Raw genomic sequence first — 16,051 nt, 5'->3', positions numbered from 1 at the left:
TCCTGAAAGGTTCTCGAAATGTTCGCAAAGTGCAGCAGCCCCCACCCCCACACCCCTATGGAGTACGGGCATCCACTCAAAAGGAGGGCTTTGTTCCCTGGGCTTTTTAATGCCCTGGCCTTGTGACTTGCCCCTGGCCCTAGCACCCTGTTGGCAGCAGAACTGCCTTGGCGCTGAGACATTTGAGGAAGAAGTCCCTGAGGTTTTAAAAGAGGGACACCTGGTGCTTTTCTTCACAGGAAGTAGAGAACTCTTACCTCCGGAAATCTTTTGGATATATTTGTCCAAATGATCACTAAATAAACATTCCAGATGAAAGGGGAAACCTGCCAATAACTTCTTACAAGAAAGCTCGACTGACCAGTTCTTAAGCGACAAAAGTCTGCGCATATGTACAGACAAGAGAGCCAAACGAGAAACCTGCTGTATTGAATCCTTTAAGGCGTCAACAGCAAAACGCAGCGCTCAAGGAATATCTGCCTTATTTTCAGGCAGATCATCCTCCTGGTTAGACCTGTCAGGCCGTCTGATCTGATCTTTTAAGAACTGGCAGATACCAATTGCTGCAACAGCTGGCTGAATAGGTGAACTGGCCAAAGAAAAGGAAGCCTTTAATAAGGGCTCCAATTTCTTGTCAACAAGGTCTTTCAAGCCCTGTGCATTCTCCTGGACAAGTCAAGTTCTCGTTTTAGGAAGAGACTGCTGCAGCTACGGCTGGCATGCTCCACTTCTTAAACTTTTCATCCATGGGATATAAAAGGGAAAACCTCTTCTTAGAAGGAACATAAATCCTGCCAGGATGTTCCCAATCAGCATACACTGCCTGTTCCAACAGAGGGTGTAAGGGAAAATCCAGTGTGGCCTGAAGAGGAGGCTCAGTAACCCTGCAAGAGGCAACTTAACCACTTAAGGACCAGGCCTCTTTTTCGGACTTGGTGTTTCCATGTTTAAAACAGTTTTTTTTGCTAGAAAATTACTTAGAACCCCCAAACATTTTATATTGTTTTTTTTCTAACACCCTAGAGAATAAAATGGCGGTCATTGAAATACTTTTTTTCACACCGTATTTGCGCAGCGGTCTTAGAAGCGCACTTTTTTTGGAAAAAATTCACTTTTTTGAATAAAAAAATAAGACAACAGTAAAATTAGCCCAATTTTTTTTTATACTGTGAAAGATAATGGTATGCCGAGTAAATTGATACCCAACATGTCACGCTTCAAAATTGCGCCCGCTCGTGGAATGGCGTCAAACTTTTAGCCTCAAAAATCTCCATAAGCGACATTAAAAAAATTCTACAGGTTGCATTTTTTGCGTTACAGAGGAGGTCTAGGGCTAGAATTATTGCTCTCGCTCTACCGATCGCGGCGATACCTCACATATGTGGTTTGACCACCGTTTTCATATGCGGGCGCTACTCACGTATGCGCTCGCTTCTGTGCGCAAGCTCGTCGTAACGGGGTGTTTTTAAAATTTTTTTTTTTTTTCTTATTTATTTTAATTTATTTTTACACTTTTAAAAAAAATAAAATAAAATGGATCACTTTTATTCCTATTACAAGGAATGTAAACATCCCTTGTAATAGAAAAAAGCATGACAGGTCCTCTTAAATATGAGATCTGGGGTCAAAAGGTCCTCAGATCTCATATTTGGGCTAAAATGCAACAAAAAAAAAAAAAAAGAAAGAAAAAGAAAATCTGACATTTAAAAAAAATATATACCTTTAAGAGGTATGGGCGGAAGTGACGTTTTGACGTCGCTTCCGCCCTCCTATGGTATAGAGACGAGTGGGGGCCATCTTAGCCTCACTTGTCTCTATGCCCAGCAGACTGAAGGACCCGATCGCCTCCGCCGCTACCGACGGCTCCGGTAAGCGGCGGAAGGTGCGGGAGGGCGGCGGGAGGGGGGGTGGCACCTCTCCCGCCGCCGATAGCGGTGATCTCGCGGCGAATCCGCCGCGGAGACCACCGTTATCGTACAGCCGACCGCCGCCTGAAGAGATGGATATCTCGGTTGTGGCAGCAGCTGCTGCCGTTACCGAGATATCCCTCTTCAAAAAATGGACGTACATCGTCGTGCGGCGGTCGGCAAGTGGTTAAAGGCAGAAGAAGCCATTTCGGTAAGAGTCGGGATCAAAAGCCTCTGTGATTGTGCTACCCATCAGACTCCCGTCAGACTCCCAGTTTATTGACATATATGTCCCGCTGACCTGTAATTTTTTAACTCTTAACCAAGCTTCTACACCTGACACACCCACATGGCTCTAAAGCTCTTGTCATTCAACGTAAAGGGCTTAGGTTCCTTATGAAAACGCTGGTTGGCCCTGAAGGAATTTAGGTCTTCAGGCGCAAACGTGGTTATGATACAAGAAACTAATTTTAAAGCAGATGGCTCTCTCAAATTTGCCTCTAAACACTTCCCCCTAATACTGGTCAGATTGACTTCCTTAATGGCCTATTTGACTCTTCCCACTACCCGTAAACAGCCCTTCATGATAGTCGGCGGAGATTTTAACCTGGTCATGTCTCCCACAAGAGATAGACAAACATTATTTTCTACTTCACCTTCAAAGATGCTTGCATCTCGAGCTACCGCCTTCCTCCAGATTATTAGATCCCACCGACTTTTCGACTCTTGGAGGCTTAAACATCCCCCAGCTAAGCAATTTATGTTCTACTCCCCAGCTCATAAAATGTACTCCAGGCTTGACCACTTCATCTCTGCCCTGCTCATTCCGTACGTAGTCGAATCTGAAGTGCTGCCTATCACATGGTCTGATCACTCCCCCATTACTCTGGATCTTCTGCTCACTCAGGCTTACCCCAGATCATTCCATTGGCGCCTTAATAACCACCTTTTACAATCAGAAATCTCCCGTTCTGCCTTAGCCAAGGGCCTTATGGAATTTTTCCAACTAAATAGTGGGTCGGTTTCTGATATTTATACCCTGTGGGAGGCTCACAAGGCCATTTTTAGAGGTGCTTGTATTGCTGAGAGCTCTAGACTGAGAAGAGACAGGAATGAACTTCTTCAGTCTCTAACTACTGCTCTCATCTCAGCAGAAAGGAGACTTTTGGGCGCCCCCACGGTAGAGAGGTTGCGAAAAGTCACCCTACTCAGGGAGCAGAATAAAATGACACAACTTGACCAGGTTGCTAAATCGCTGCTTTGAACAAAGCAAAAATTTTATGAATTATCTAACAAGTCCCACAAAATGTTAGTGAACAAGCTACCTCAAAAACCGAAGCACTACCAATACATATATCCACAACACAACTTTCCAGACTTAGGGAAACGTATCCTTATAAATGGTGCAATGTCTCTCTCAAATACCTAGGTGTACTTTTGACCCCTTCATAATCCCACCTTTACCCCGTTAATTTTCCTCCTCTATTCCAAGACATAAATAGATCCTTATCATCCTGGTCAAATCATCCCCTGTCCCTCCTCCCTCCCTGAAGGATCAATGTCCTCAAAATGTCAATCTTGCCTAGATTGCTCTATCATTTTGAGACCCTTCCAGTCGCCATTCCTTCCCCACAACTAAAACTCCTCCACAGACGTTTCTCGAACTTTATATGGGCCAATAGGTCTCGCTTAGCCAGCTCATGGTATTCGCACCCAGATCCCGGGGTGGCCTGGGGGCTCCGGATATTGTGAAATATTATCATGCCACACATTTGAGAACCATCACCATGTGGTCCTCCCTAAATGCCACAAGTCAATGGGCTGCTATTAAGAAGGGGGTGCTGTATCCAACCCACCCATGCTCCTTGATCTGGAGCGCCCCTTACCCCCTGCATCCCAACTTTAAACGTCAATTTAAAATCACTCACAGCTATAATGAATTGTCGGCTCCTGTAATACAGAGAACAGCTATTGAAAGTCATTGATAAAAAAAAAAAAAGCGTTGGGTTCCCCCCAAATTCAATTAACAGGCCCTTCAGGTCTGGTATGGATATTAAGGGGAACCCCGCGTCAAATTAAAAAAAAAAAATATGACGTGGGGTTCCCCCTAAATATCCATGCCAGACCCTTCAGGTCTGGTATGCATTTTAAGGGGAACTCGACACCAAATAAAAAGAAAAAAAAATGGCGTGGAGTTCCCCCTAAGAATCCATACCAGACCCTTTATCCGAGCATGCAACCTGGCAGGCAGCAGGAAAAGAGGGGAGGAAGAGAGAGCCCATCCCCTCCTGAACCGTACCAGGCCACATGCCCTCAACATTCGGAGGATGCTTTGACCCCGCCCTCATATAAGAAATGTCAGGCTACCGGGATCCCCGCAGTGTCTCCGCCAGTGGATGGATGGACTGCGCTGGGTGGAGAGATCACCCATCGCTGGATCAGATCAGCCATCGCTGGACCCCGGAGAGATGATCATCCAATGCTGGATAGCAAGAGTGGATTACCACCGTTGGAATCTTTTTTTAATTTTTAATAAAGGACTTTATCAAAAGTGTGTTTGTCTTTTTTAACATTCTTTTAAACTTTCTTTGTGAAATGGTAGGGGTACTTTTGTACCCCCTTACCATTTCAAACGGGGGGGGGGCGGGATCTGGGGGTCCCCTTGTTAAAGGGGGCTTCCAGATTCTGATAAGCCCCCCGCCCGCAGATCACCACAACCAATGGCCGGGTTGTGGGGATGAGGCCCTTGTCCTTATCAAAATGGGGACAAGGTGCTTTGAGGGGTCTGTGACCCCCAAAGCATCCTCCCAATATTGAGGGCATGTGGCCTGGTACGGTTCGGGGGGGGGGGGGGGGCGCTCTCTCCTCCCCCCTCTTTTCCTGTGGCCTGCCAGGTTGCGTGCTCGGATAAAGGGTCTGGTATGGATTTTTAGGGGGAACTCCATGCCATTTTTTTTTTCAAATTTGGTGTGCAGTTCCCCTTAAAATCCATACCAGACCTGAAGGGCCTGGTATGGATATTTAGGGAGAACCCCACGTAATTTTTTTTTTTTAATTTGACGTGTGGTTCCTCTTAATATCCATACCAGACCTGAAGGGCCTGGTAATTGAATTTGGGGGAACCCCACGCTTTTTTTTTTTTTATCAATGACTGTTCTCTGTATTACGGGAGCCGACAATTCATTACAGCCGCAAGTGATTTTAAATTACTTTTTCCCTGCAGAAATGACACTTTGTGCAGGGACAGTTCTAAGCACGGGAAACACGTGCCCCTTTTACAGGCATACTATAGACACCCCCCAGTATGAAATTTAAAGGAATATTACACTTTTATTGTTTCACTTTAAACATTATAAAAACCACTGCTCCCGAAAAAACGGCCAGTTTTAAAACTTTTTTTTGCTTTGATACATGTCCCCTGGGGCAGGACCCAGGTCCCCAAACACCTTTTAGGACAATAACTTGCATATTAGCCTTTAAAATTAGCACTTTAGATTTCTCCCATAGACTTGTACAGGGTGTTCCGTGGCTTTTCGAATTTTCCACGAACACCCCAAATTGTTCACTGTTCGCCGAACAGGTGAACATGCAATGTTCGAGTCGAAGCTCATCCCTACCAGTGATGGCAAACATTGGCACCTCAGATGTTTTGGAACTACATTTCCCATAATGCTCAACTACACTTCAGAGTGCATGAGCATCATGGGAAATGTAGTTTGAAAACATCTGGAGTGCCAAGGTTCACCATCACCCACCTATAAGGTCAATAAATGCTTAAAGTGTAGGTCCCCCATAACCTAAATCATCAAAACTGCTTGTGCGCATGGCACTGCAGTGTCTCTTGAAGGATAAGATTTTAGCGTTTACAAGAGATCTGTCAAGACATGTACAGTGCCTTGAATAAGTATTCATATCCCTTGAAATTGACCACATTTTGTCGTACTACAAACAAAAATGTAAATGTATTTCATTGGTATTTTATGTGATAGACCAACACAGAGGGGCACATAATTGTGAAGTAGAAGGACAATTATAAATGGTTTACAATATTTGAAAAGTGTGGTGTGCATATGTATTCAGCTCCCTTTCCTCTGAAGCATTGCATTCAGAAGTCGCTTAATAGAGTCCACCTGTGTGTAATTTAATCTCAGTATCAATACAGCTTTTCTGTGAAGCCCCCAGAACTTTGTTAGAGAACCTTAGTGAACAAGCAGCATCATGAAGGCCAAGGAATACACTAGATAGGTCAGGGATAAAGTTGTGGAGAAGTTTAAAGCAGGGTTAGGATATAAAAAAAAAGTTTTGAACATCTCACGAAGCACTGTTCAATCCATCATCCAAAAATGAAAAGCATACGACACAACTGCAAACCTACCAAGACATGGCCGTCAACCTAAACGGACAAGCCAGAAAAGGAGAGCATAAGTCAGAGAAACAGCCAAGAGGCCCATGTTAACCCTGGAGGAACTGCAGAGATCTACAATTCAGGTGGGAGAATCTGTCCACAGGCCAACTATTAGTCATGCATTCCACAAATATGGCCTTTATGGAAGATTGGCAAGTACAAAGCCATTGTTGAAAGAAAGCCATAAGAAGTCTTGTTTGCAGTCTGCGAGAAGCCATGTTGGTGACACAGCAAACATGTGGATGAAGGTGTTCTGGTCAGATAAGACCAAAATTAAGCTTTTTGGCCTAAAAGAAAAACGCTATGTGTGGCGTAAAACGAACACTGCACATCACCCTGAAAACACTATCCCCACCGTGAAAGATGGTGGTGGCAGCATCATGTTTTGGGGATGCTTTTCTTCAGCAGGGACAGGGAAGCTGGGAAGATGGCTGGAGCCAAATACAGGGCAATCTTAAAAAAAAACATTTTAAGTGTCTGCAAAAGATTTGAGACTGGGGTGGAGGTTCACCTTCCAGCAGGACAATGACCCAAAACATACAGCCGAAGTTATAATGAAATGGAATAGATCAAAGCATATTCATGTGTTAGAATGGCCCAGTCAGAAAGTCCAGACCTAAATCCAAATAGGAATCTGTGGCAAGACTTGAAAAGGGCTGTTCACAAACACTCTCCATCCTATCTGACAGAGCTTGATCTTTTTTTCAAAGAAAACTGGGGCAAAAATGTCACTCTAGATGTGGCGTGCATAGACACACCCCAAAAAGACTTTCAGCTGTAATTGCAGCAAAAGGTGGTTCTACAAAGTATTGACTCGGGGGGCTGAATACAAATGCACGCCACACTTTTTACATATTTGTAAGAAATGTTGAAAACCATTTATCATTTTCCTTTCACTTCACAATCATGTGCAACTTTGTGCTGATCTGTGACATAAAATCCCCAAAAAATACATTTAAGTTTTTGGTTATAACATGACAAAATGTGGAAAATTTCAAGGGTTGTGAATACTTTTTCAAGACTCTGTATAAGCCAGGAAACAGTATGTATAAAAGGTACAGGAAAGCCCTGTCGTACATCGCTGGGCAGGGGTCCAGGCTTTGCACGCCATGGTAGGCTTACACCCAAAGGGGTCATCAGGGATACCAAGATGAGCACTGAACACAGGATTGAACAGCTAAAGAAAAAATTACAGGCCAGTTCCCCAAAGAATACCAGGGGGTAACTGATCCAGAAACTTCAAGTATCTGGTGAAAAATATTAAGAAAGTCTACTCCAAAAGGAGAAAGGGTTTATCATCTAAAAACACTAGAATAAAACTGGAGCCTCGCGTAGTGGGCAGGCTTATATACACTAGGGGGTTGACTCCCTAGTGGCCAAAACTTTGGCCATTTTTGCCAATGTCAAATAACCTAAAGGTAGTAGCATATATAACCTACGGTCTATGAATCACTGGGGAAATTTCCCTTCACTTTTTGTCCCTATGATGCAACAGGAAGTGAGAGAAGTCTACATAGTTAGGGGAATCTAGATCTTAGACATCACTAGAATATTGAATACATGTCAATGCTCATGAACAGAATGCAAATCAATAAAAATTAAATATATGCCTAAAAACACACTACAAATGCATGATCTGTTGTATATTGGGACAGAACACTGAATGTGGGGATTTTGGTATAGAAAACCCCTAAACTCCCTCATCATACCCCAAGCCCTCAGTATTTATTTCTTCTATTTATAATTTAGAGGGTAGGGCCCTTTCACATTGATCAGTTTTTCTTCTCTTTTTTGCCCTACCAAAAGTGGAAGAAATATACATGGCCTCTAAATCCTATGGAACTCTTCATACCAGTCAAAAAAGTACTGCATTTTTGGTACAGTAAAAATTTTGCACCAAAAACACACCTCCCATTGAAAAGAATGGAAAATGCATCAAAAACGTGTCCCTGTTTGAGTCACATGTCCTTTTTTCACAGGTGCAAAATGCACCAGAATTGTGGCAAACACGCATATGCGTTTCTACTGCATTTTTGTGACAGAGCAGTGTGAAAGCAGACTTATAGAAAGCATTGAAGTTGTGCCTTGTCTGCAATGTGTTACAGCATTATTTTTCCGCTTTAAATGCTGGCTGAAGCGGGGTGTTGGCTAGAAAAAATACCTGCCATCTGCCAAGCAAATTTTAAAAAGCCAGGCACACCCCTCATTAGCGCATATGCTGGATTGTAACTGAAACAGTAGGAGTCAACACTGTGCGGATACCTGACAGTGACTGCAATAAATTCTTCAAAGCAAAGAATTCAATTCTTCAAAGTAAAGAAGTCAAGCCTGAACTACAAGTCTGCCAAATATAATAAACACATTTTCAATTTATTCAAAACAGTGTAATATTTAGCATTTTATATCTTACAATGTTGAATATTTAAGTTAGTAATAAAAACAAACATGTTTACCAAGAATATATCTGCAAGGTGTCCAAGACCAAGGCCGTGCAAAAACACTTCCAGATCACTGGAGGCAGAACAGCTAAAACAAAGAGAAAGAGCCAATGTCATTTTCATTACAAGACACGTAAAGCACAAAATAATAAGTCCCAAAGAGTGAATTATTTCCATCAAAAATTCTAAATTGAATGTTTGCAACCTGAATCAGCAAATCTCAATGCACTATTTAATAATTTGTTGCACTGTGAGGCAAATGAGGTTTAATGCTGGGAAATGTAAAGTTATGGACTTGGCAGCTAAAAACATGCATGCATCATATATTATCCACTTGGGTAGTACCTACCGCACATATACTGCGGCAGAGTGATCCCCCTGCACTGACCAATGTATTTGTATCAATAGTGATGTCAGCACCAGTCAGTTTCACTGTTACTGTACTAATGACACTGGCAGGGAAGGGGTTAACCCCAGGGGCGATCAAAAGGTTGGGTTCTCTGTGTGGGGGATAGACTGACTGGGACAACATAGATCCATGTTCCTGGTTAGCAGGAACACAAAATCTCCTCCCGTCAGAACGGTGATCTGACTTGTTCCCATAGGCAAATCCCAGTTCTGCCTCTGTGGGGAACGATCGTGGGTGGCCGGCAGACATCACGTTCCGCCAGACCCTCCGATTGGCACCCACAGGTGGGCAGGTAAGTAGTTAAGCAATTCTCTAGATTTGGCGCACTCATATACGCCTCGAGTAAAAATCGAACAACATTATTTATGGTAATAAGGTTTGAACATGCATTGCAGACACAGATTTAGCTGTGATGTAAAACGTCTTAATAATAAAACAGTCTCACAAACAAAAAGTACAACTTTAAAATATACCCCCCACCCCCTCCCCCCCCCCAAAAAAAAAAAAAAAAACTGAAAACTGCCATTGCACATTTTAACGGAACATATTACCAACATATAAATATTTTAAAAAAAAAATAAGGAAAACCCTTTTTCTTAATGTTTTTTTTCTTTCAGCAGCATAGTAGATGCCCCCTAAATATTCTTATTTGGTAGCGAGTGTTAATTTTGACATCAAATTTTGATTTCGTTTAAGTCATATTCTTGACTAAAATAGTGTTAAATTAGTCAACGAAATTAACACTGTCAGATTGTCCGCCACACTATCACAGTCCCACTAGAAGTTGTATATAGTTCTAGACACTAACTTTCACACAAACCAATAAATATACACTTATTGGGATTTTTCTTTACCAAAGACATGTAGCAGAATACATTTTGGCCTAAATTTATGATGAAGTTTGTTTTTTTGCAATTTTTTTATTGGAAAGGTTTATAGCAGAAAGTAAAAAATATTTTTTATTTTTTTTCCCAAAATGTTAAACTTTTTTTTGTTAAAAGAGCAAAAAGTAAAAAACACAGTGATCAAATGGCACCAAAAGAAAGCTCTATTTGTATGGGGAAAAAAAATCTCATGTAGGTACAGTGTTGCATGACCACTTAATCGACAGGTAAGGTAGAGCAGTGTCAAATAGCAAAAAATGCCTTGATTGAGGGGGTAAAATCTTCTGCAGCTTAAAGTTGAACTTCAGTCAGAAAATTAAGTCCTGCTAGATCACTTCAGGCTGGCTTCTTTTGCAGTTATAGCTATGTAAAACATTAAAAATAAGTGCCTACACGGTTTAAACTACAGTAATATACTGTCTCGCACTGCTTTGCACATGCTCAGTTGCTCTATATTTTTAGGCACTGCCAATTTTGTAGGGGCCGATCTCCTGACAGCTTTAACCCTTTCATGATTAAGCCTATTTTTGGAATTTGGTATTTACAAGTTAAAATCCATATTTTTTGCTAGAAAATTACTTGGAACCCCCAAACATTATATATATATATATTTTTTTAGCAGAGACTCTAGAGAATAAAACGGCGATTGTTGCAATATTTTATGTCACACGGTATTTGCGCAGCAGTGTTTTAAACGCAACTTTTTGGGAAAAGGGACACCTTCATGAATAAAAAAAAAACAAAACAGTACAATTAGCGCATTTTTTGCGTAATGTGAAAGATAATGTTACGCCGAGTAAATAGATACCAAACATGTCAAACTTTATAATTGCGCGCACTTGTGGATTGACGACAAAGTACGGTACCTAAAAATCTCAATAGGCAACGCTTTAAATTTTTTTTACGGTTACCAGGTTAGCGTTACAGAGGAGGTCTAGTGCTAGAATTATTGCTCTCGCTCTGACGATCGCGGCGATACCTCACATGTGTGATTTCAACACCGTTTACATACGTGAGCGCGACTTCCGTATGCGTTTTCTTTGCTTCGCGAGCTCGCGGGGACGGCGGGCTCTTTAAAAAAAATGTTTTTTATTTATTTTATTTATTTTAAAATGACTAAATAGTTTAAAAAAATAAATAAAAATTTGATCACTTTTATTGCTGTCACAAGGAATGTAAACTTCCCTTGTGACAGTAATAGGTGGTGACAGGTACTCTTTATGGACGGATCGGGGGGTCTAAAAGACCCCCCACCCCTCCTTTACACTTCAATGTATTCAGATTGCCGAAAACGGTGATTCTGAATACCGTATATCTTTTTAAAACCGGTGCCATTGGCAGCCGAGTAAACGGGAAGTGACATCATGACGTCGCTTCCGTGTTTACTATGAGGAGACTGGAACGAAGCCGATTACGGCTTCGTTCCAGTTCCTCCCCAGCAGCCGGAGGCAGCGGAATTTGAATCGGTGCTCCCGATCGAGCGGGAGCACCGGTAACAGCAGCGGGAGGGGGGGACGTCCCCTCCCGCTCCTCCGGCATAACAGCCGAGCGGCTTTTAGCCGCATCGGTTGTTATGCCTGGATAGCCAATCGCCTGCTGAAAAAAACGGTACCGGGATGATGCCTGCAGGTGCGGGCATCATCCTGGTATACCCCCCGGAAGCCGAGTACGCACATCTGCGTACGCTCGGTGGGAAGGGGTTAAGTGGAAATAATACCTTCAATCCTTTACAGCCAAGGAAGCTGCTTCTGTTTGATCTTTAACCGGCATGGTGCTTCCACATGTAATCAGTTAGAGCACCAGCCATTTGATGGTTTGATAGTTTGGTTGAGGAAACAAGCAAATGTGACAGTTACATTCCAGGAATGCCAGGATTGCCGATTTTTGAAACTGTTAAATAGATTTAGTTCTGCTATATGATTTACTGCTGTGGCTCTGGGATTCAACAAAATGGCAGCCTCCAGCAACAAGGAACAGGAATAATGCTGGAGTTAATATACAGCACCCATCATTTTGGTGGCATAATTATTAATGTGGCATGAGGACACAAGCAAATGTGAGTTTGCATTTACAGTATTTCGGAAATGCAACTTTTTTGAAACCGGTAAATTGATGGGTATAGTTCTGTGCTTTATGATTTACTGCTGGGTATTTGGGCTTCAGCAAAATGGCAGCCTCCATAAAGAAGCAACAGTAGCAATGTTGTAGGTAATTTATAGCACACACTAATTTTCATAGCATAATTATTGAAGTGGTTGTAAACCCTTACAAACCACTTTGACCTACAGGTGAGCCTAGATTAAGGCGTACCTGTAGGTCCAGGAAATATCTCCTAAATCTACACAGTTTAGGAGATATTTACTAAAAGACAGCGACGCTGTCTACGGCGCATGCGCAGGCACACTATCGCCGTTAGCGGCATGCCGCTGCTAACGGTGATATGCCGTTAAGTGGCAGCTCCCGTGCGCATGCACGGGAGTGACGTCATCGCTGCTCCGGCGCTGTGAGTGGCCAGAGCAGCGATACCAGGAAGAAGATGGATGCTCCGGACTAGAGGGGACAGCGGTGACATCACTGGCACCTGTGTCATGTGTCAGTTAAGAGACACATAATGGGCTACTATGATGCATAGTAGCCCATTATGCTTTACCTTTGCAGGGAGACAAAGGGGAAGTAAACCCATCAGGGTTTACTTCCTCTTTAATGTGGGATGTATGTTCCTTGCTAAATAATTTTTTTTTTTAAATCTAGTTAAGGTTTTAAAAACAAAAAAAAACACATGCCTTTAAAACCACTTTAATCAGGGATCAATTTTACAGTTTTATTTTTCATCTGTCCCTATATGGGCTTCTTTTATACTACTGTTTATAGGAAAATGATTTGAGTACTTGCCTAAGGCTAGTGTTTGCAGAAGATCCAGGCTGTGCTTTCAGGTATCTGTACATTGCCTCTTCTTTTGTCAAGTTGCATCTTTGACTGAGATTCCCAGAAAACGAAAGGATGCTAAAAATCTATAAGTAATAAACAGGACATCAAATTGATGTAAATATTAAGAACAAAGTAGTATTTTTTTCAAAATAAAAATCTATAAAATAAATAAATCAGCGGAGCCGAATCCAGTATTACAAATTGTTGCAACATACCCACAACCATTGCACTCACAATGACCCAGACTGGATACAATGTCAGCTATGAGTAAAATGAGCTATCCAAAATAAGTGTTCAATGAAGACCACGCAATAGGACAGACTGTTAGGCCCCTTAAACATGGGCGGATAGAATGGTGCTTTTAGCTGAGGATTTTCTAGTTTTCCACCGCAGCCAAAAGCACACAATGCTTTCCTATGGCCCCGTTCACACACAGCGTTTAGCTGCGATTTTGTTACGTGCGGTTCGGTGCGAATAGAAAAAACTGAATTGAATGCGTCCAGGTGCGATGTAGCTTAGCTATATGCACATAACCGGAGGTAATCGCAGTCTTTTGTGTGAACTGCGGCTAGCAACGTGAAAAAAAAAAGAAAAAACACCCCGGAAGCACATCATAATCAACAGGTGTACCTGGGAAATGACACAGGAAGTTGAGAGGGATAGAGGAAAGGGAAGAAGACAGCATGGCGGCAAGAGACATCTTGCATGAGGCCATTATAGCACTGGTGCATGCCCGACCGGAGTTAAGGGACTCAGAATGCCCAGGATATGCCGAGTGCTGAAGAGAGCAAAGTGGGAGAAAGTCTACAAATATGTCACAACGAACTAGGACGAGACGTCTGCAACGGAACAGGATAACCGAGGTGAGTGCAAGCTTTGTTGCGTCTATGCAGCAGTGTACACATGCATCATAGCGAAGATTATAACCCCTAAATGACCAGGCCATTTTATAGCAATACAGCACAGCGTCACTGACAATTGTGTAATGCTGCAAACAAACTAAATTGAATGGGAAATCAAATGGTTGGGGTCTTCCCTATAGTGTTTTCTGGGTGGGGCAGATCTCTCGACTTTTGTCCCTAACATGTGTTATGTTTTTTATATATTGCAGGAAAGGAGGTTTATACACGTTGGAGGTCCCTTCGCAACTGGTACAAAAAAGAAGTCAATGAAGAGAAGTCTGGGGCCCCCTCAACTCGTCGCAGGCCTAACCCCCATGCAGAGGCTTTGTAATTTTTGAGGCGCACCACCGAGATGCACGCGTAAGTATATCCATTTATTTCACTTAGCGATTTGTGACCAGTATAGCCGTATTCATGTTTTTTTTAAACGTGTAATGTTGTTATTGTTACCTAGAACTGTGTCAAGTATTCCTGTGAGAGCAAGAGCAAGGCGTGAAAGTTCGTGACCATCACCATCAGGAGACGCTGACACCAGTCAAGGAATCACAGAGAAAGTGTCATCCCAAGAATATCATCCATCCACTCAAGAACCTGCGGTATGCATTTTAAAAACGTCACAATCTCTGTCCACAAAAAAACGTATTACTAACATATTGAAAGGGCAGCTGGTCTTGGTACAAATGTTCTTTAGAGGAGAAACAACAACGGCTTATTTTTGGGCAAAGTGTCACTTGTACTTCTGGCTTTGGAGGTCTTCAGTGAGATCAGGTTTTTGCGGCTAAACAAGTACCTGTGTCTGATCTATTCTAAACAGGTGCTGCAAGCTCTAACACGACTTCAATATTTGTACAAGCATTATATGCTGTTCACTAAAGTGTGACCTCAATATCAGAAGCATAATCTATATATTCAAACTATTGCAGGCAAATCCAGATAGGAGAGTCCGGTCTACTTCCACCACCCGTCGAACACGCCTTACTCAACAAGAGACACCTTTCGAGGAATATTTCAACCGTATCATTGAAGAAATGAGAAACCAATCACAAACCAAGCCAAAAGATAATGAATTCCTCAACATCTCAGACCCAGATGTTATGTTCTTGATAATGTTGCTTTGTGTAATCAGGGAGATTCCTCCAGATAAGCGCAGAGGTCAGGGGTGCTATACATGCCTATTTAACGTATATTGTGTCCGCTTGCAAAGAGCAACGCCCATATCCAAAATTTCAGCCATGGGCTATGGGTTTTAATTCACCTAGTGGCTCTTTCAGTAGACCAATGCCCAGTCAGCAGTGCCATGACACAACACCTGCCATTAACCCTTATGCAGGACTCCCACCACTGTATACACCTTACCCATCTAATCCTTGTTATCAAAGGATGCATGTGCAGCTAACACCCAGTGTCTTCACCCTCATCTTCCCATTCAGGATCACCCATAGATGTTGGCAGTGAACCAAGCAACTCTTCCCTGCGTAACCCTAATTATCCAGTGTATGAAAACTAGTTTTGTCCTTCTAATTTGTTATTCATATGACAGTTTTATTTTTCTTGTTGTGTTAATTTAATGTTACTTAATGCGATTGTTACCTACACGAACTAATGTTTACAACCAACCCCAGATTCCTCCATCTACACAGAACTGTATGCACGGAAGAATCTTCCACTGTCCCAATCTTACATATCTTGCTACTCGGCCCCGCTTGCTCTCACAATACCTGAACATTCTGATTGGGTGCTACCATTGTTTAGGTTGAGAGCCACCGGGGCAGACTAGATACTGAAACTTGGCCCAGTGGGAGATTACCCCATTTACACAGTGCAGTGTACATGGAGACATCTTTTGCACTTTCTCCATCTAGCCAAATATTTCTGAGCTGTTTACTGCACTCAGTGTCCAGCTGTAAAGTCAAAAAATGTTTAACAGCACTTCAGGAATACTGTTTTTTTTTGGGGGGGGATTTGGGGACTCGTTATCTGTTGCACTGAGTCAATACTTGATACTAAAAAGGAAATTTTATATATTCCAAAGGAATTAAAACCAGTTTTCTATACTTGCAAGCATTCAATGTTTTCTAAGGTTTGTCTATTTTTTTTAGACCCTTTGCATAGCAAAAGATAGAAATAAAAACAATTTAAATGGTAGAAAATTGTCGACTACTTTATTTAAGGCAAACG

General features: G+C 42.2%; 1 protein-coding gene across 1 annotated transcript in view; it reads right to left on the bottom strand.

The window, feature by feature from the left end:
* ASZ1 (ankyrin repeat, SAM and basic leucine zipper domain containing 1) overlaps positions 1 to 16,051 on the bottom strand; it is a 575,076-nt gene that overhangs the window by 235,469 nt on the left and 323,556 nt on the right. Inside the window, exons 8-9 of the mRNA XM_077471359.1 lie at positions 12,936 to 13,054; positions 8,766 to 8,838 (exon numbers count right to left, since the gene is read on the bottom strand). Coding sequence (XP_077327485.1) covers positions 8,766 to 8,838; positions 12,936 to 13,054 — 192 coding nt within the window. The remainder of the gene's footprint in view (positions 1 to 8,765; positions 8,839 to 12,935; positions 13,055 to 16,051) is intronic.

The sequence above is a fragment of the Lithobates pipiens genome, unplaced genomic scaffold (assembly GCF_037356315.1).
Source record: "Lithobates pipiens isolate NorthernLeopardFrog02 unplaced genomic scaffold, aLitPip1_a1.2 Scaffold_8, whole genome shotgun sequence".
NCBI lineage: Eukaryota > Metazoa > Chordata > Amphibia > Anura > Ranidae > Lithobates > Lithobates pipiens.
Note: the sequence above shows the minus strand (reverse complement) of the source record. Positions and strands in the feature narration are given on the sequence as shown.